The sequence below is a fragment of the Pipistrellus hanaki genome (assembly GCF_964339955.1).
Source record: "Pipistrellus hanaki genome assembly, chromosome: 11".
Taxonomy (NCBI): Eukaryota; Metazoa; Chordata; class Mammalia; order Chiroptera; family Vespertilionidae; genus Pipistrellus; species Pipistrellus hanaki.
In genome coordinates this window covers 51,046,599-51,068,929 of record NC_140513.1, presented here as the reverse complement: position 1 = coordinate 51,068,929, position 22,331 = coordinate 51,046,599, and the positions used below count along the sequence as shown (strand labels likewise).

At 39.0% G+C, this 22,331-nt stretch overlaps 1 protein-coding gene across 7 annotated transcripts in view; it reads left to right on the top strand.

The window, feature by feature from the left end:
* NFIB (nuclear factor I B) overlaps positions 1–22,331 on the top strand; it is a 230,207-nt gene that overhangs the window by 112,572 nt on the left and 95,304 nt on the right. For all 7 annotated transcript variants that reach the window (XM_084898249.1, XM_084898250.1, XM_084898253.1 and 4 more), the window contains exon 3: positions 19,559–19,612. In XM_084898249.1, coding sequence (XP_084754375.1) covers positions 19,559–19,612 — 54 coding nt within the window. The remainder of the gene's footprint in view (positions 1–19,558; positions 19,613–22,331) is intronic.

The window sequence follows — 22,331 nt, the reverse complement described above, 5'->3', positions numbered from 1 at the left end:
ATGGTTAAGAATCTGGCCCTTTCCGACAGCAGAGTGACCCCCGTGCACCTCTGGGCGACCTCGCCAGCCCTTGCCACCCTAAGGTGCCGCTTCACCACTTCCTCCAGGAAGCACAGGCAGGAGCCAACGAAGTTTCCGAAAGTAAAGCTGGATCCCGTGTAAGTAGATTAGGGTCTGGCACACCACCTCACTTTATCAGGCCTTTAAAGCAGAGGATGTGCACTGCAGCCGGCTGCGACTTGCCAATTAGCTGGGCTTTCCCCACTGTTTCTGGTTTGGCAGGGACAAGGTGGTTCACCCTGCCTCGCTGCTTGCCTGCCAAGGACACATGGCCAGCTCTGAGCTTCCTGTCTTCCTCTTTGTGTCCTGGCCTTGCCTTCCCTGGAGCTGCCAAGACACGATTGCCAGAAACCTTCCTTCGGAAAGGTCAAGCAACCTCAAGTCACCTATGCCAATATTTGTGTTTTCTTTTTCACCCTTCTGTGTTCGACTTGGAGAAAAGTGTGCAAGCGAGCAGGCAGCGAGTGAGTGGGATCTGGGGTCATTTTGGATCACTCGGAGAAAGCAACAGAACCCAAAGAATCCCTTGGCGGCCCGGGGCTGATGATTCTAGTAGGATTCTATTTAAAGCTCTGTGAAGTGTGATAGAGTTCAGCATGGTTCGATGTGGATTTGGAGCGAGTGTGCTTTTTAGGATTCACTGTGCACATGTGATTTTTGGCTGAAGCCGGATCCTGGTGCATGGCAGGGAGAGTGAGAAAAGTGGACGTGGGTCTTGGCTTGGACGCTGCTTGCTGTTTGTTTTTTTAGGACTCTATAGCCACACGCTCCTTTTTGCTTTCCAGTCTCGTGTCTGCGAGCTAGCATCCTTGTAAACACAGCCTGAGAACAATTCACAAGGGAGTCCCCCGGGGTGCCTGTGGAAAGTGCCTCTGTCTTGGCCCCAGCACTCCTATAGGGTGCTCAGCCACAGCGGGGAGGCCAGGGAATCTGGATTTCTCTCAAGCACCTGGGAGGACTGGGATGCTCACTACAGTTTTGGGACCGAATGTGTCACTGGTTATAAAACCAAAATAGGGCAAGTGGCATGTATTGTCACGGTGTGGTACCTTGTCCCTCGTCTCCTTCAAATGCTCTTTTTGGAGCTTCATTCATGTCTTCAGATTCTATGTAATCCAAAAAGCATAACCACAAACAACTTTTAAATGATTGAATTTTTAAAAAACTAATACGATGGGAAACTTTATCCAAATGATTGTCTCTTTTTTGGAACTCTGAATTTTAAGATTTTTAAAAGGTTTTTTTCAGGACACCTAGAGCCACCACAGGCTGTGTACTGACAACTCCCGAGAGCTCCCTCCCCGTAGTCCATGCTGTGAATGGTCCTCCTTGGATGTGTGCAGGGTGATGGGCCTGGTGTGAGGTTGCTCATAAAAGGGAAGTTCAGCCGAAGCCAGTTTGGCTCAGTGGTGGAGCGTTGGTCTGCGGACTGAGGGGACCCAGGTTGGATTCCGGTCAGGGGCATGTACATTGGTTGTGGGTGCATCCCCGGTGGGGGGGTGGGGGTGCGGGAGGCAGCTGGTCGATGTTTCTCTCTCATCGACGTTTCTGGCTTTCTATCTCTCTCCCTTCCTCTCTATAGAAAATCAATAAAATATATTTAAAAAAAAAGGAAAGTTCAGTGTCTCTAAATGTCATAACGCAAAGCAATTTTCTTCTTCACCTTGAAAAAATTCCACTTGAGGGATATGGAGCTCTTAAAGTGCCCAACACTGAACCACCTACTCATTCCCATGGCTGCTGGCATCAATAGAGGGGACATGGTCTGCTCTGCCATAGACTCAAGGCAAGGTCTACGTAACCCCCATAGTCCCTTTTGGCTTTTTATGCGAAATTGTCCATAGGATGTTCGTCCTAAGCCCAACTTAATTGTTCTTTGTGCCTTTTACACCTTGTGATATGGCATCTTTGCTGGTAAGGATGGTACAGTCTTGAACTTTTTTTGGTCACTGTTTTGTAGCATTCCTCGAGTTTGGCCCAGATTACCTTGCAATTTTGCCATCTCCCTTCTTCAAATTATTTTCAAAATTTGCTGCAGGGCCGCAGCCTCAGGGACACCCCATCTTTCTGACATGAGTAACAAACACGACACTAATTTGGAACCATGCTCTGCCAGAGTTTACCTCTAGCCTTGGGTTCCACATTTGCAACTTCAGCATCTTCCATTGAAAAGAAACACCATATTCCCCCCCCTCACCCCCCCCCCCAAGCTCCCCCTTTGCCTCCCGTTCAACTATAGTCTTTATAACAGTAATAAGGAAATGTGGTTAAGGGTGTAATTGCCAGGAGGCAATTGTACTCCAGAGGACTGGCAGAATTTTGTTTTCTGCATCTTGAGGGTTGGGCTTCATCAATGGGCTCCATTTTCAAATAAGTCAATTAGAATAATAACAATGATGGCTTTATTTTTATGGCAACCTCCCCTATCGAGATCAAAGTGTGTTAGAGACATCCTATCAGATTCACCGTTCTAATGCCCCAGTGGGCTGGAAATGAAAAAGTTTTATTATAGGCTGTTTGAGATAGGCTACTGAGTGAGAGAGAGGTTAAGTGACATCCCAGAGGCCACAGAGGAAGTCAGTAGGGGAAACTGCTAGAAACAAATCAAGGTTTCCTGTTACTCTCTGCAAGTTTTCAAGCTCCATTCTTCCCTGGCCATGCTAAAGGATGAGTATAAAGCTCAACCTCTGATGGGATTGCAAAATAATGTAGGTGAAACGGTTTTGAAAATTGTAAAGGTATTGTGACTATCTTTATCGCTTAGCACAAATGGGAGGTAAGAAAGAGACTGACGGTCAGGATCTAGTTGTTCCAACATCTACGATATGGATTTTGCAAAGTGTTGATTGATGTGGCCCAAACTATCAGTCATCTTGATTATTAACGAAGACTAACGAAAAATCCCTTCACAGTTCTTTATTAAATAATACATGTAAACATCTTACAGCTCTTTACAATTCTTAAACTTTAAACATTTCGTGAGCTTAACAACAAATTTGGAACAGATTAAGATGCTAAAGATCATAGTTTCCTGTTATATAAACTGCCTCAGGAAAAACTTACTCAAGTCTTCTGATTTCTTTTTAAGGTTTTTACTTGGCGACTCCATAGTTCTTAGGGTGAGGGTGATAAATCTAGGTCCTTTTTTTTTTTTTTTTTAGTGGGAATAGGAGAACTGGCACTAAAATTGCTACTCACCTTCCTCCTGTTTCAAGGAGCCTTGGAGGATACGTTCCCTGGGGAGGTGACATCATTGACTTGTTCTTAATTACTATTGTTTGCTTTGTGGTTAGCAGGAGCCCATCTCAGTGTGGAGCTATAGGCTACCCAAGCACCCAGCATTCCCTCCTTTGAACAGACATCTCCTTCCAGACTGGCTGAAAAAAATCAGAAATGCCCCAAAGTTCAACAGAGACTTTACCTTCTAATAGGAAATACGAAAAGTTCGGCAAAATATAAACATACGCTGTTTTAAAGTTCTCTCTTTGATTGTCAAAGTTCTAGAGTGGGTTCATATTTCTTCCCTTTAACCCAAGTAAACGAGGCTCTCTTCCACTTATCATAGATCCTTCCTGTCAGTCAGTCTCACGGGAAGAGTAATGGCCTTGAGACGTTATCTCATCATCACTGCACCTCTTGTTGTGTCTTAATGCTTAATGGATGTTAAGCTGAAAACAAGCCCAGGTAAACAAGTGAACAGAAAATGAAGGAAACCAGCAGAGAAAGAAAGCAACCGTCCTTTAGAAGCACTTTCCGCAGGGCGAGTGGAGTGAGGAGATAGGCGCTGTTCTCTACCAGTTGATTGGCTTATATCAGCTAATTTATTTAAGTTTTGGTAATTGCTGGGTGATAGTAATAGAGAATGTTCAGTTATTGTTTTGTTATTAGTTGCTTTTTTTTTGTTTTAATATATTTTATTGATTTTTCACAGAGAGGAAGAGAGAAAGAGAGTTAGAAACGTCGATGAGAGAGAATCATCGACCAGCTGCCTCTTGCACACCCCCTACTGGGGATGTGCCCGCAACCAAGGTACATGCCCTTGACCAGAATCGAACCCGGGACCTTTCAGTCCACAGGCTGACGCTCTATCCACTGAGCCAAACCGGTGCCGGCTAGTTGCTTTTTTTCAAAAGAAATTTTAAAAACTGTTTTTTGTAAGCGCCCCCACCCTCTTCTTTCAAGCTCCCTCACTGGATTCCTGGGCTCTTTCCCCCATTTTGTGTTGGTTTTCATGGTGTGACAAGCACATCCGTGGCACTACAGAGGATTCCTGCTCAGGGAAAAGAAAGCTGAGCTATGTTGTCCCTTTAGTAAGGCACAGGTCACCGTGAATGGGAGCCTAATGTGAGCAGGAAAGCTTTGGCTTGGGACCCAGATGGGGAAAACCTAACTTTTGTACCCCAGGTGGGTCTGGAACCCTGACTTCCTTGCAGTTAGTAATACCGTCATCGAGTAAACAAGCCTAAATAAATGAGAATGACACAGGAGCACAATACAAGAATACTCATTTATAGTTTATATTTTCAAGCAAAAAAAACTTGAAAGCATTGCTTAGATGTAGAGTTTGCTAAAACCGAAGATATCTTGCCAACAAGAAGCAAAATGACAAGTGTCATTTTCTTTCAAGTTGCTTTAAGTAGCTCTTGATTTCATTTCTTCAACAGAAGGGAGAAGGGCTGTGCTCCCCTGAAGCAGGTGACAGCATTGCAGGTTGGTGTTGACCCCGTGACATCCAGCTTTGCTGTGGTTGTTGGCTGGTTTCAACCTGAAGTCCTTCACCTCTCGCAGGAGTTGGAGGGTCTTGTGAAGTCATGTAAGGGTCTCAGTGTAATTCTTGGGCAGAGAGACCCCAGGCAGAGCACGCTGTGGAGAAACCTAGGGGGTATTGTTCAGGAAGAGATTTAATCTTTCCACGAGAGAAGCAGGGAGGAGCGAGAGTGAGCTGGGTTGAGGTGTGAGAACCCACCTTCGGTATTTAAAAAGTCGTTTGCTTATAAACTATTGCAGTGTTGTTTTGTTCTGATGTATTTGCTGTGATATTTTTAAGTGGGTGGGTATGTTGTATCTATTGACTTCCAACCGAAACTTAAAATACATTGTTTGAAGTTGGAGATTAGTTCTTTGTTCAAGGAGCCCACTACTAGGAAGGTGTCTCTTGAAACCTATTTCTGGGCCAATTATAGCTGTCATAATTTCAGTTATCTGCTTAGTATGTTGTATATAATTTAATTTCACTTGTTTTATATTGACTCTAACTTAGTTATATATTCCTATGTGATGGTTTTTAAGTCATAGAATACACATGCATAGAGATAGAGTACATTGTAAGAACTGGGTGTAATTTTTTTTTTTTTTTTTTACTGCAATTTATAGTGAAAGTTTAAGTTTAGAATAATATGGGTGTAGTAAAAAACCTGGTTGAAATTTAGGCTCACTTTCTATCTGGCATTAGGCTACCTGCCTCTTACCCCTATTACTACAGAATCTCATGGACTGTTTCTGTCTTATATTCTCAGCACTAGTCCTACAGTTTTGAATGTCTGTGCATTATGTCTACCTGCCTAGTATGAAGTTTGCCTCAGCTTATTTATCACACTATAATCTTCCCGTTGGAAATAAAAGGGAGGGGTTGGGGAAATGCAAAAAGTGGAAATTATTGCTAGCCTTACTTCATGATCATTTCATGTCTAAAGAGACTTTAACCTGTTTTTAAAAAAATAAAGATTATTGAATTAAATTTACAAATTTTGCCTGAAGTGACATGGGAGGACTAAAATAGATTTGAGGGTCAGCTTTAACATTTTTTTCCCCTACACAATGGTTTTCAGTTGACATAATATCCATATATCTTTGGTGGTAACAATCACAAACTAGGACAATAATGTTGAAAAAACATGAAGGTAATCCTTTGGAGGGCTGGAGAGTTCAAAGTGACTGAGAGGAGACACGGGGACTTGGTGCTGCCGGCAGCCAGCAGCTGAGCACACCCCGCCAGGCTCCGGACTCATCTTGTTCAGGTTTCATCAGGAGAACTTGGCAGCATGGGGCTCGATGTTATATGTTTTCCATGATGTCACTTCCTCCAAGTGGGGCTGTTATCTGGCACACTATAGAACATCCAGCATATCCGTACTGCTTGCCCTTGTGATTGGGAAGTTTTGGCTCTGTGAGTTTATATACTTCCCTCTATGTGCAAGCATAAATATTTTTATCTTCTTTTTGTGGGGTGTTCTACAATAATAAATCATCCTAGGGGATGCTGTTTTGATAGAAGAAAATATTTTTGTCTATTCGTATTTTATGACTTTTCCTATGTGACAATGCTGAGTGTCAAACGAGGTCTTATGAGCTATTTCCTAGGGAAAACAGAGTGCTGTTGAAATGACTTCTCTTTTTAAGTATGTATTATTATTATGTTGCTGTATTATGGGTATATGTTTAAGACAACCTTTTGATTATCTCCACATGATACTGTTAGCTATTCAGGCAACTTACAAGCAACTCAAAGTTGTTTGTGCCGTGAGATATAAATAAATGTAGAGTGTTCTATAAAAATAATGAGGCTCATAATTGATTCAGTCAAGGGGTATAGAGTCATGCTTGCGGGAGAATCACAAATGCACAGAGAAAACCCCATGTATCATGTAACTTGTTAAAAATTGGATAGAAAGACTAACTATGAGACAGTGAAAAGAAGAAATGCTTAATGGGGCTGGGTGGTTGTGATTAGAATTATGAGAAGATCTCCTGGAAGAGATGTACTTAGAGCATAGCATTGAAAAAACTTAAGTAATTAATCTTTTTAAAACCTTGATTATTACTATATTATTATATGTCACTATTGTGCATTACAAAAGACTTTGGGATATAGTATTTCATGCTTAGTACTGAGTTGAGGAAAATGTTTTCTCACTACCACCTAGTCAAATGAGAATCATAACAAATATTTTCCTATATCCTTTCTGATAGAATGTATTAATATTCTAAATGGTATTACACTTAGTCTGAATATTCTAAATGGTATTATGCTTAGTCTGATATTGTTAATTTTACTATCTGGTATTTATTATATTTTAGAGTGATATGTCAAACTTCAAAAATCCTATATATCTCTCGGTCTCCAGAAAAATAGAGCTCTTATTGGAGTCCAGCAGGGATTCCTAATGGAGGGGGAGAGGGGGGGTCCCTTTACAATGATGTTAGAGAAGGTAGAAAACCACATGGTAGTGAGGCAACCCAAACGTTATCATCAGTTGGAACCCGCTTCTACAACTAGGGCTGGGGGTGAGGTGAAGGGAGAAGGTGGTGTTACCAGAGTCCTTGAGCTGGACCTGCCTGAGTGGGGTGTGGACCACAGAGAGACTCCGGACTGTTCACTGGATGCTAGAACCACAAAGGAGACCTAGCCATCGCTTGGAGACACCTGTCAAGGTGAAAGAAGGGAGGAAAAACCTCCCATTCTTTTTTCTTCCTGCCCTTCCAATTCCCACACTCCCTCCAGGGCCTCTCATTGGCTGGGCCCAGCTTTAAGGCAGTTGATAACAGAGCTGGGAACGGAGTTTGCAGAAGTAGAGTGAGGGATGGCTCTGAGGACAAACGAACACTACATGGCCAACCTGGTTTTGGGTGGGGGGATGGAATTTAGATAAAGTTCAAAGCATTGATTTTTTGGGGGGGTAAGGATTAACTTTACATGGTATTATCCAATATCTTATCATCACCAGTTTTTCTTACTGGCTTCCAGTGACTCAACTTTTTATTTTTATCCTATCAAGAAGTTTTGTCTGTCTTATTATTATTATTATTATTATTATTATTATTATTGCATTATGGTTAAGTGTTTTGAACATGAATGATCCTGTTGGTTAATTTTCAAATGTTAACATATATTAAATGTCAAGGGTGATTTGATCTTCTGTCATTGGAATCAGTCTTTAAAACCAGAAACAACAGGTGACAGGCTCAGTTGTCTGATGGCAGTGAGCTCTGACAAAGAACTCCAGAGGACCTCTTCCTCCTCTTTTCCATCTTTCAGAGTTACCGAAGCACGGACAAGGCGAAGTTCAACTGTCCTTGTATTAAAGCACCATCTACAGCTTGAACATAATGACCTGGTTTTTGGTGCTTTTTGGATGTGGGGTAGGCAGTATAGTTTGTTTTTTTTTTGATTGGAAGGCCATGTCAGTTTTGAAATGGCAGTATAATAATCAATTCAGAAAATGGAGCATTAGCCATGCATAATGTTATGTGCAATGGAAATAATCATTATGAGCATGGGAGATGAGTCTTCAGTAACAAACAAACAAACAGAAAAAAAACAACCTTGAAGTTGGTCTGTGTTAAAATTTTGTCACATCTGGAAGGCATTTGCTGTATAAAATTACATAGGTTTGATACCATTGAGGGCTAAGACATATGGATGGGACATTATGCAGAAACTTGTTCTCTTTCATACTCTTTAGATTTAGCTTAGAGATTTTGGAATCATAAGGAGTCTATTTGAATCTCTATTAAAGATAAACCGAGGAAAATGACAAAATAGAAGGGATTTTGAGCATATGGTACACAGCTCTGTATCCTTATGCTCCTGGTCCCCTTTAAAATGGATGTAGCAAGTGGACATGCCATTCATCGTTTTTTTCTCATCTCCCAAACAACCACACCAGTGAACAGTGAATTTCATGGTAGGCTTTTATAATAACTCTTTATTATACTTGGTTAAAATTACCTGTATTTTTAACTTTCTTCTTAAAACAACCATTTGAAATAATATTGACCCATAAAATTATAAGAAACCTTCCTATTTCTGTTGGGTTTAAACTTTTCAGAGTTCTTTCAAACATATATTATTTCACATATTAGAATAACCTTGGACCTCTTTAATAAAGAAGGAACAATGTGAGTTAGCCATTTCTTTTGTTATCAGTTAAATTGAGTTACTTTCCTTTCTTGCATAGTTTTAATTTGCAGGAGGAAGTTGCTATCTCCTCATTTGCTTCCTCATTTTATCCTTTTTCAAAAATGTTAGTTCACATGATGCATTATTCAAGTAGTTTTATTCCTGGTAAATTAGCTTTTGCCCTGAAAACATGGGAACAGAAGTTCTTTGAACCACTTATCAAGGAACTCTGAGGACATTTAATACCATTATCTGCCACATCAGCAAGCTTCCTGTTTCATCAAGTGACTTCTCTGATTTTTCCCCCTCCAATGTTATGATAAAACAAAAGCAATAACGAATGTCTGATACACAAATCTACTTTAACTCCGTAGATAGTATATTATCTTTATCTTTGTCTTCCTATATTACGCTGCTTATTATTATGCACCTTTGATTAAAAATATGATTTATTTTTATATAGATATATCATTGACTTAAGAGCCATGATTTAACAAAAAAGTAAGGACTGCTTATGAATTATATATGCATAACTAATAGGGCATGTGAAAAACCCGCCCACTTTCTTTTCTCTAAACTCATTGTGACTTTAACATACATATTTTAAGAATTTAGCAAAATATGTTTTTACCTAACATAATGGAGAAATCTGTGTTTTGTTTTTTTAAATATATTTTAAGGCCGACATGCCTTAAAATGAGCACTGGAAAAAATAATAACTTTTTGATCAATGATGGAGTCAATTTCTAAATTTATATAGAGAGGTTGTTGATACTTAAAAAACAGAATATGTGTAGATAATAACCAAAAAAGTAAAAGTGGTAATTGGCATTGCTGGCAATTTATGGATAATTGGAGGACTTGTTCTGAGTGGTTTCAGCCATCGAGGTCTTGTTCCCTGTTAAATTGTGCTTATGTGTTAGCAAAAGCTGATGGAACCTGTGGGCCAGGAATCCTGCTGGACAGTCAAGAAGACTAACATGGATCCTGCCCCCATGGGTTTTACAGTCTAGGAGGAGAGCTGGACGGAATCCAGTCCTTTATTTACCAATGTCATTAGCATTTTCAAGGGGAAAGTACAGTGTGAAAGCAGAGAATCAACTTGATGGCTTTCTTTGCTGGTGGTAGGAGGGGGATGATTAAACTTAAGGTATACTTAAAAATATATATCTTAGTCTTTCCTCATGCAGACTTGTGCATATTTTCACTACTGAAGGAAGTTATTTTTTCCCCATCCCAATCCTTTTGGGAAATGACGAAGGCTTAAAAACTCGTGCCTTTTTCTTATGCAGGTTTAAGGGACTGGGCACGATGAAAACTGACTTAGGCCTGAGTGGTTTCCTCGGGGTCGGAGTCCGAGGGGTTGGTAGTTGCTGAGTAGAACCCAGCGGTTTTGACTCTCCAGACATTTTTGAGGAAACACGTCACGTTCCCTGAGAAGAAAGATGGCCAATGACGTATTAGAAAGTCTTGTGTCTGGTTTTAATCTAGATCTCCAATATTATATTAGGTTTTGGGGAGATGTAAGGAACAGCCTTATGTACCCAGGAATGGGTTATGCATAGGATTTAGAATAGTGCATGAAGACCCCCAGATAAAACAAAGCCGATAGGCAGGTGACTGTGTCAGGCAGTGTAACAAGCATTGTTCAAAACTTTAGAGGTAAAAGGGCATTTGCTTATCCATGCTTTTCTTTTTTAAGAGAAAATTGGAGACTAACAGGATCCTACACATTGCATTTGGTTTATGTTGAAATTTTGCATTGATTTTTCAATTTGCCTCCATAATTATGTTCTTGAGCCTGATGACATTCTGGTTTTCATTTCCAGATTCATATTTCACCAACATTCTCTTTGCACTACATACCTTGCTATAAAATGCAGGTTTCTTGGTTTCCAAGGGGGAAAAAAAAGTTTATATTACATACTATAGCTGAAATCCACAATGTCTCCCAGATGGGAAAGACAGAACATTCATCTCATCTTTTCCTACTGGATCTGGCTGGTCTTTGGACAGGATTTCATTGTTTTCATGTGGCAAAGCGCATTGGCAAATTGTTCCTTAAAGTACGCAGTGGCGTGTTCATTTAATATTATGAGATATGGGCAGCATTTATGAAAGATTATAAATCTTACAGCTCTCTTCAGAAACTTAAAGTACAGCTGGAAATGTTTTGCTTCCAACAAACATGCAATCTTCATAAAATTGGAAAAGAAATGTTTTGAATAAATAATGTTTTGGTTTATTTCTCTCTAGTGCGCGAACTATTTTTTTTTTTTTTTTTTAGTCAAACCATGCCATAAAACTCCTCCTTCCTCTACACTAACACTCTTGCCTCTGTATTTATATTTTGCTGGTGCATTAAAAAAAAAAAAAAAAAAAAAAAATTTTAAGTATGCCAGATTGCTTTGCCTTGTTTTTAAAGATAGAAAGCTGGATTCGCTCCCAGGGACTCTTTCCTAACTAGGCCAGTTTAAAAACTAAACAAGGATTGAGTCAGTTAATTAATTTAAATGAGATTACAAATCAAAAACATATTACGCAATCTTGATTTAATTACTACATTTTATTTACTTAATTGAAAACACACTGTAGAAAGTTAGCAATCTGGACAATGACTGGGATGGGGGGTCCTCGCATCCTATAGGCTAAGGGCTTTCAAAGCAAGACACGGAGATGACCCTGCTCGTGACCTTTAGTTCACTCAATCCCTGGGTCAGTAGGGAGTCATTGAACGTAATCTCAGGCCAGAAAGGTCAGCTGGGATTCTCCCTGTTTTCGTTTGTGGGGGTTTGTGTGTTAGTTAGTGAGGCAGTGCAGCCCTCCGGTCAGAGCTGCTGGGCAGGGGCACATGTTTGGTTCAGGGTCTTCTCTGTGCTGGCCCATCGTCCCTGGCTTGGATAGGTATGATTTTCTCTCCTGCATGTATGTGATTTGCGTTTTCTTTAAATTGTAGTGGCCTATGTTTTTCAGCTAATTCCTTGTGGACAAACTGTGGTCTTGATCCCAAATAAATTCTTATTTAATCCTTGAGATTCGATGTTTTGAACCAGATCCCCCTGTTAAGAAGAAGAAAAAAAGGTGTCTCTTTAAAAGAAAGTTTAATAGCAGATGTAGATGGAATGAGTAAGGATAGAAAATAGAGGACATATTGCATACCTATCTGCTTTCCCTTTCTATGTTTTTCTTTGGTTAATTAAGTCATTTTATCTGTAAGGAGCCTCAATATTGCAACCCCCCTTAAAATGATGCGTTTAGCTCTATCAAACATGCCTTTCGATGGGAAATAATGCAAGTGAAAAGATATTATTAAAAATATGCAGGAAGCCATGTCTCCAGAATATTATTGTGGTTGTGCCAAACATATCCAGAGAAGGTTTGATTTCTCTTCCTGCTCAGCTTTGGGTTTAGAAAAGGGGTTACAGATTCAGCAAAATCACGGATTCCATCAAGAAAGTGACAGAAAAAACACACACACAACATTAACAACAACAAAAACAAAAGGAATAAAGTGACAGAGTCCCTCTTCCCATGGATAGCTGCTTATTCAAGTTTTGCAGTGAAGTGGATGTCCTATAATGCAATGTCCTTTTGCGAAGAGACAGAGAAACAGAAATAGCAGCAGAGGGAAGAGACAGTGAGATAAGAGAGAGCCAGAGTTTGAGAGAGAGCATTTTTCCTACACACTTACATACAACTGTGAGACAAGTCAAAGCACTTAGTCTTCCCATGTTCTCTTTGTGTTATTCTAATAAACATTTAATAGAGGAAAAAGAAAATACCGTAAAACTATAGTTTTGTGTCACGCAAACAGATGAAGCAGATCCTCCATTAAAACGGAAGCTGTATAGTGCTTCACATAAAGCCAGTTGCTACTAGTCTAAATCCAGGGAATCGGTCATTGTGGAAAGTAAATAGCCAAGAGGGAGGTGCAACAGGAGAGGAATAGCTTTGTTTCCATGTCCTATAAAAAGGTGAATGTTTTGGTCTTACTTTTTGTGTCCTATTATGAAGTTCACCTGTGTCCCTTCCCTCAAGTTTTTGTCCCTTACATCTTGACTTTTCTTTTGGTTAGGTGATTTGTGATGGTGTGCTCTATGTTTATTTAATTCATAAAAATGTACTATTTTAGTATGGTGATAATCACTAATGTTTTTGAGAGAAAGAAGGGTGATAATCCAAGCCTTTAAAAAAAAATCCCATATTCTTCGGTTGACAATGGGCTGTTTCTTTACCTGCGTAAAGCACAGGGATATGACAAAGGAGCCTTTTATCACATGATGACTAATTTTAGTTCTAGCAAGAGGCTATCTGTAGATTAACAGGTTACAGTGTGGGTTTCATTTACTCTTTGATATCCCTGCATATAAAAGCTAGATTGTTATAGAATCATAGGATTGCAGAGCCAGGAGGGAATTGACAAGTTTGTTCCGTTCCTTCTTTGCACCAAAATGACTATAAATTAAAATCATGCTTGCTTCTTAATTGTAGTTTCCCTGTTGACACTCAAGTCATGGTGTCAGAGAGTGAAATGAATTCCTGGAGTATGTTTCATCTTGGAGTCGAAAGGCCATTTCTATGTAAAATTCAAGAGCAGCTTCTCGTCCTCCTGCTCATACTCTGGGGCCCTGCTTTCTAGATCCCCACCAAGCAACCCTTCCCTTTGTAAGAGAGAACGAGAAATTAATTTCTGACTCCTGGTAGATCCTCTTACCGAACCCCTCCTACTTCCAAGGAAGATTGGACCTTGTTTTAGGCCATGAGACCCAGCCCTGGGAATTGTTCTTCTGTCCTCTTTCCTTGTCACCAGAGGCTTGTCTGTTTGACTTCTGACGTATGTCTCTGCGCAGAGGGGGCACGCCCAGCCTTTCTTCTCGGTGCGCTTCTGTGCTTTACACACCAGTGGTTTCCTATTCATTTGACTTCCTCAACCAAGTGTGCCAGGCACCGTACCAAAGATTAAGGCCATTGGACCAACGAAGGCAGCATCCCTGCCTTCATGCAGACCTGAATCTAAAAAGGAGGGGCTCTGAAAGGGAGGACTTCAGGTAGAATAAAAAGGGACACCATGTGCAAAGACTCGGGAGATAGTGGGACACCCAAAAGCTAAGATAGGGCCCAGGTGTTGGTAGGGGCCGAGTCATGGTGATTGAAGGACTAAAAAAAATTGAATTTTTTTCCTGTTGGGATTTGTGAGATAGATAGATAGAGCAGGGAAGGAGCTCAATCAGTTTTGGGTTGTAAGTGATCACCCTGGTGGTAGAGTGGGATAGGTACTAGAAAGATATGAGATCTGTTCATTTTTTATAAGATCCTGTTCCTAAGGCCACCTTCCACTGATAACTTTTATGACATGCTCTTGTCCATCCATCCTAGGAAGAACCAATTGTTCCCTCTTGGTATATACTCATTTATAGTTCCTATCATATCATATAGTTCCTATCATAGTGTATTTTTTTAATTTGTACATTTCTGTCTCTTTGAGTAGCCTCTGAGCTTCTAGAAGACATAGAATTTATATTCTTCCTTTTTAAACAATGTTTTTAATGGTTGTTATTGTAAATTAAATGGAAATTTAATACTCATTCATGGAGATCCCATTATGTTCCAAACATCAGCAACTGGATTTGCATTTAATCAGTGCTTACATTAAAGACCTTCAAAAAATCTTTCACAGTTTTGATGATTCACCCACATCAGATAAGTGAGTTCATCCCCCCCTAGAAAGTTAATACATAGTAACAAACATTTAGCAGGTCATTATTTATTATCTTATATATTTAACAAACATTTTATTGGACTTCCACCAGATTATAAGTGAAACATTAGAATGTCCTTTGTTTAGTGGAGAGAATCCAAACTAAATTTGATTTAGAGTTGGCCAGTCTTAATAGCATCAATTGGTGTAAAGACTTCAATGATAACAATTATTATTTCCAATGTAGGTAGAAAGAATAGCTAAAGGTTTTTTTTTTTGTGTGTGTGTGTGTGTATGTGTTGTTGTTTTTTTTTATTATTATTATTTGTGAAAAGTGTTTTGAATGTATTGGTAAATGGTGGGAAGTTAAGGGAAGGTCAAGTTCTCAGAAACACATAATCTACTAAGAGATCATTTGGCTTTGCATGATTTTCAGATTGCATCATAGCCACCCAAGAGGCAATGTGTCTGAATGGGTGACCCATGTAGAGGACATGCATTTTAATAGTTGCCATTTAACTTTGGATAAGCCATTTAAGTCACTGAAGTATCCAGGATTTTCTATAAAATTGGCTCGTTACGAAACCCGGTCACTCCTTAGGTAAAGTTTAGATATTAGAAAAGCCATAAAAGATTTGGCTGCTTTTTTTATAAGGAGTGTAGAAGTGTTGAGGAAAAGTTGGTAAGGGTCTTCATGTGGGGGTATGAACCTTTCTTAATAAGTATCTGGGGAATCTATAACCTAAAGGAGGAGGAATTCACTGACTAGTAATTTAGAAATAATTTTATTAATATTTTTCCTAGAAGAAGAAATATAGTATGCTTGATTCACACTTAAACTTAAAGAATGGGAATATGAGATTATCATAAGTATGGAGTACAAGATATACATTATGTGCTATATATAAACCAGAAAGATATAAACAAGGAAATGGGGAAAAAAATAGAGATTGAGATCAAGGAAGACAAAAATGAAATGTGGAGGGAATGATGAGGACTGGTTTAGGTCTGCTGCCTTCAAGACCCAGTCTCCTCCCTTATTTTTCTACTGAATCAAAATCTTTCTAAACTGAGGATCCAGTGTTCTGGGTGACTCACAACCCCACCCTTACCAGCCTTCTTCCTCAAATATTTAAGCCTTATGTTAGGTAATTTTATCAGATGGCTGATACCTATTGCTTTTTGAGCGTGATAGCTCCTGAGATCCTATCAACAGCAATATGACTTGTCTATTTTGGGGACAGTGGGACTTCTCCGAAGGCCACACACTGGGTCTGTGTTCAGTTGATTAACCACAGACAATTTTAGATGCTTGTCTTAGGATGGACAGGATTCTGTCACATCCCTTTTCTCCTTTTCTTCCTAAAAGTTGGTCGATTCAAACTATGAATTATTTTTTTAAAATGTGGCCTCTGCGTTTAATATTGCTTTCATTTATGGATTGTGCAGAATGTGTCTAACCAGTGCTTAATGCCTTATATCAGTGGTTCTCAACCTTCCTAATGCCACGACCTTTTAATACAGTTCCTTATGTGGGTTGAGAGCCACTAGCAGGGTCTCCTAAGAAAACACAGATATTTACATTACGATTCATAACAGTAGCAAAATTACAGTTATGAAGTAGCAAGGAAAATAATTTTATGGTTGGGGTCATCCCAACATGAGGAACTGTATTAAAGTGTAGCAGCAATAAGACGGTTGAGAACCCCTGCCTTATATAATAAAATATTGGCAATGATTCTATGACATAGATAGTATTACAGTTTTAAAAATTAAGACCCCAAGGCTCTACGACTTAAGTAATTTTGCACAAGATCACACTAGTGAGGGGCAGAGCTATGACACATTAAGTACACACACACACACACACACACACACACACACACACACACATGACTTGAGCAAATGATGGAAGTGCTTAAATGAAACCTTTGGATATAGAGTAATTTGACCTGGGTAGTGAACTGGAAGGGTTTTGGATGTGGTCTCAATAATTGCTTCTCTGAAGATAACCACAATAACAGTCCATTTTTGGCTTTTCTGCCAAGTGCGACTCCCTGCTTGCTTCCTTTTCCAGCAGCTGGAATTAAGTGACCGATATAAGGTGACATAAGAGTTAAGAGTAGATAATAGTGTTAGAATTTACAGTCTGAAAAGTAAGTGTTTCCTAGCCCTCTCCCGGAGGGGCCCTCCTCTATGCTTGGGGAGCCGGTATATGCCATTTTACCTCCTGGGACGGCACAGGCTTTGGAGTATGAGCTGCCGTTGTGTGCCAGTGAATGCCAGATCATTTTAGTAAGTGGAATTCCTATTAAAACCTAGTATATGACTCAAATTTTAGGGTCTATTTCAGATTTCCCTCAAATGCTTGTGGTTTTTTTTTAGTGATTATATTTTTTTCAATTGAAGAGGTTAGCCTGCATTTGTTGGAAATGGAGGAAAAGGGTAATTTGTAGTAGAAAAGAACAGGGTTTCCCAAGTGGGATGTTGTGGTCACAGGGGGTGCCATTGTTCCAATGGAATACTTTCTTAGGAAGGGAAATGACTGTCATTCTTTTATTTTATTTTAAATACATTTTTTTTTTTTTTTTTTTACAGAGAGGAAGGGAGAGGGATAGAGAGTTAGAAACATCCATCAGCTGCCTCCTGCACACCCCCTACTGGGGATGTGCCCGCAACCAAGGTACATGCTCTTGACCGGTATCAAACCTGGGACCATTCAGTCCGCAGGCCAACAGTCTATCCACTGAGCCAAACCGGTTAGGGCAGGGCTGCCATTCTTTACTGGTCCAACTTTTAGCGTTTCGTGATGCCATTTTGAAGTTGATTGAACTAACCATGCTAAGCTTCATGTAGAGTCTACAACTCCTGTTCTCTGTTGATAACCTTAACCTGCCACACAGTGTGTCTTCATGAAGGTGGAATGAGCCACCTTGAAGGATGTGTGTCTAGACCTCCTTAGATACGAGGCAGCATTAGAGGGGAAAAGAAAACACGGGAATGCTTTGGTCAGTGGGTGTGCTAAGGAACCCTCAAAATGTTGGAGTCGCTTGAGAAATGAAACTGTAATGTAGTATCAATACAGAGGGCCATATGTCAGAGGGGCTCAAGGCAAAAATAGCTGAGGTTGTAGCAAAATGCTATGATTTATCATTTTTATGCAACCCTCTTGCTCCATGCCTGGAAAGTGGCCAATGTTATACCATCTTTTACAGGAATGTAAAAAAAGAGAAAGATGGATCTCCCAAGTTATACATCACTGAATCGCTCCTCAATTTCAGAAGATGTAATAGAATAATTTGGAGATGAGGGACCAGCTTTTCAGAGGGACAACCCTAGTCAGAATTTGACTTGCAGGAGTAGTCCTTATACCAGGTTTTTGCTTCCATTTTGAGAACTCAGGATCAATTGGAGGGTAATGTGGGAATCACTAAATATGTTTACTACGATTACATGAAAACTGTTCTGGCGCAAAAAGAAACTGACAAGGAAGTGGAATGAAGAGGTTAAAAAAAAAAATCCGATCTCAGCATTAAATCTAGTTAGCAGGCCTGAGGCAAAGGGCAGAAATAAATACCAAGTTTTCGACAGAAAGAAACTAACGGGATGTCCTTGCATTGAATAGCAGAAACAGCAATTGCAGTATGTTCATCTCCGCAGGGAAAGAGCAGAGTAACCCCACTTAAAAAAAAAAATTTGCACAAGATTCTTCTGCTTCCATGGCACTGGATCCCTGTCTTGGATTAGCTACAGTGGCAGGGTCCCAGAGAAAGAGCCTACGTGTCCGTGCCTACCTATCAGGTTTTGTTGAAGTTTACCATCAAGTTCAAAATGACCTTTTCTAGGCAAGCAAAGGAGGCTGCTGAACCTGAGCCGTCCATGTCTCTGGCATTTTCTGAAAGCCCCAGTGCATTCACAGCCCCGAACAGCACACGGAGGAAGACACAAAGAGGTAGACAGTCTCTGCTTAGGAGCATGCCATTTAGTTGGGGAGACAAAGCTTAAGAACGAGAACCAATCAGAGAATATTACAAAGGGACGTGCAAGCAAGTAAGTGTGTAATAATAGGGGGCAAGTGACACAGCTAAACGCAGAAGGGTCAAGGAGGAAAGAGGAGTGAACAAAACACCACGGGGGCGGATTAGTCAGGCCAGGCTCGTTGCCTAACCGTAGAGTAGCCTTCACGTTCCCTTCTGCAGCGTCGGGGAGGAATAAAGTGGTGCAGGAAATCCAGATCCACAGCATCCATCTCTCCCCTCCTTATCTGCAGTCTCTCCGTCTATCACAGATGGAAATTAAATTGATCCAACAATTTGCTCTCCTCCAAGCCCTGTTGGTGGTATCTACCTAGTAATTTGTGCTTTTTCTTGGTGTTTGCAAATCGATTACTATTATGGGATGCGGACAAATCTGGGCCTGGGTCCAGTAGGTTGGGGGGATTATTGGAGCGCACACATGTGTATGCACACGAAATCTTGGAAAAACGGACTCTCGTTTCTGTGTATTTTCATCATTGAATAAAACCCTCTTCAGGTTTTTTAAAAGCATGTTTAATTGCACTCAGATTGCATTTTTAGGGGATTTATCTGGGGTATTTCATGTTGCTCCTGACAGGCCCAACCTTCAAACCACCATTGTTGCCAGATCTTTTGTTTCAAAAAAGCCTTGCTCTACCCAAATAATCTTGCAGAGCTATCCTCCCCCTATAGAAATACGTATAGGCATTCATCTAATTTGATAAATAAAAAATGTTGCTGCTGAAAGGCTTGGGAAAGCAGACTTTATCTAAACACTCAACTTCATTGTTCTACCTTAAAAAACACTTTTGAAGCCCTTCTGAGGATTGCGAAATTCTTTGAAAACAAATTAAAAATAAAACATTTTCTGTGATTTCGTTACAGATTCTGGACAATCAGGAAGTCCAAGCCACAATGATCCTGCCAAGAATCCTCCAGGTAAATATGTGTTCCAGGACGTTTGCAATCTGACATTGCAGAACAAAGGTACCACTGTGTAGATAAACGCCCCATAATTGGTCAGCTGCCTATTTTGTTCTGGCGGGCAGGTATGATCAGGACAAGATGTAATTCTGCTCAGGCCCTTCACGGTGGTACATGCTTCCATATTGGCGTCATCAGCATTTACGTAATCGCCAACATTTTCATTTTTGTTGGTTTTTCTTTGAAAATGGATATGCGTGTATTTTAGTTGTGTATTTTTCAGGTGCTAAAAGTCATTGCTGTTTGAAAAGCAAAAAAAACAAACAAACAAACACACAACAAACAAATACAAAACAAAACAAAAAAACACACCCCCAAAAAACCACCCCCCAAAATCTCATTTACATCTTTCTTATAAACCACACATGAAAAAGTAAAATTTTTCATACTCTCACTATAGAGGGTGGTAGTGGTGGTTGGTTATGTTGTCGGTGATAGAATTTTTGCAAACGAGTTTTTATTCTGTAAGTTTTTTATTGGATTCCCAGAATCAGGAAATAATGAGAGTTAGACTTTTCGTTTAGTGTAATGTATGCCAAGTATCCTCTTTATTTTCAGAATTTGTTCCAGATCTGAAAATGGGCTTTTATAGTTTGGCTGTCTTCATGGTTTTGTTGCTCCTAAATCTGAACATATAGACTTTTGATATTGATTTAGGAGGGGTGTCTTTTCACATGAGGTAAATCCAGTGCAAAGGAGAACTTCTAATATTTCAGTGTTGTAAAAATTTTAATTATATCTGTAACTTTGGTAAAGAAATGCTCTAAGAATAAAGCTAACAAAAACAAATACCAAAGCAAACAAAACATCCAAACAAAAAAACTTAGATGCCATCCACGTCCCCAAATAATTGCATCTTTATTTCCATGGAAAATAAACCAAAAAATTTAATGAAAGTTTCCTCATGCAGACTTAGTCTTCAGCCCTTCATTGTCTGATCTTCCTTGTCATCATGCTTTGCTAATGTGAGGTTGAAATACCTACAGAACCCCAGAACTACAGGTGTCAGATTAGCCTTGTTTTAAATGGTGTTGGAAAGATACATCAAGTAAATATCCAAATAAAAATGCAAAGTCAAACAGAATATTTTTTTTCTGAGTCTTGACTGTATTTTTATCTTAGAAAAATTATTTTTTTACAACTACATATTTACTCTGTATTGTACAGAATCATTTTGACAAAAATAATATATACTTTCAGGATAAAAGTTCTATTTAAATTTAGATTTAAAAATGAATACTAAGTTGATTTTTCATTACTTTCACCAAAACATTTTAATATTATTACAATTTGATAACAAAACATTAAAAAGACTGAACAATTTTAAATGTAAATTTCAGTGAATTTATTATTTTATTTTGGTATGTCTGGGTAATTATAATCCCCAAAAGAAAAACTCTTTATAACTTTATAAACTATACACTGATTGCAATGATAAATTATTTATACAATATAATGAATTTTGTCAGAAATTTTCTGAAGTTGAGAAAATTTCATGAGCTTGTAATCTTTAAAATATCTTCTTAGTTGACTGATATTTTCTCTGCGTAGCAAGAGAGCCAAGAGTGAAATGCACCCAAACATGTTCTTAAAGCCCCCTCACTCACTTTACAAAGAATGGGAAAGGAAAAAGGAACCTTCTAGTAAAAAAAGACTTGATAAGTATTTTAAGTCAGATTAAATAACGGTATGTTCTGTGCCTTAGAATCACACCTTGATTTGAAATTAATAAAGCTGTTATTGTTTGAAATGCACTTCTGAACATGTACAGAAAGAATTATGCTCACATAAGAATGTTCTTCCCTTGAGCAGAACAAAACTCTGAATAGTTATGCAATGTCAGAATTCAACCTTTCAATATTTGCCCTGAAGTTTTATCACGTCTTTTTCTTGCTGCATTCAGTGTAGCATCTCTTAATCTATAAGTTTGTATGTAATATGACAAACAGAAAGAAAAAAAATCAAACCTAATTTTTTTCCTTTTAAATTTTCCTTGGAAATTGAACCTTTTTGAGAACTATGTCCTAAAACTAGGTTGTTAAATATTGTATATACATACATTATGCAACAATTACTAGTTTTTCAGAGTTAGAATATAGTAAAACATACATATACCAAAATCAAATGGAATATAATTAGAATATTCTTTGATGATTCAGAAACATTCCATCATTTGAACATGCTTTGCGTATATCATTATATTATGGAATGAACCATAGAGACTATTGAGGAATTCTGTTTGATGAAATTAAGAACTTGTTCTGCAATACCTTGAAATAAATCAAGCTGTTGGGAACGTAGACTGGTTTCTAATTTGAAATGTGAAAAATCAGAGCGTACTAAGGTTTTTGTATTACAGTCAGTTGAGATAAATTATACTTATTATTAAAAGCTCTTTTCATAAGTGCAAGCATGTTTGGTATTTTAGAGTGTAATTCATCTTTGCGAGGCCCTTTTCATCTCTGTGTTCTGGCCTTGGCTGAAATGTGAAATCTCCAAGTGGAGTTTCAATATCTGGAAGAAGGCACAGATCCATTTATGGGAAACACCACAACCTACTACCATACGAAGTGAAACCACCAAATCACTTTGCTGCTTGCATTGTTATAACAAAGAGGAGTTAAATTAAACTTTTGGGAAAGATCACCTTGATGGTCAACACTTTCTTGTCTAT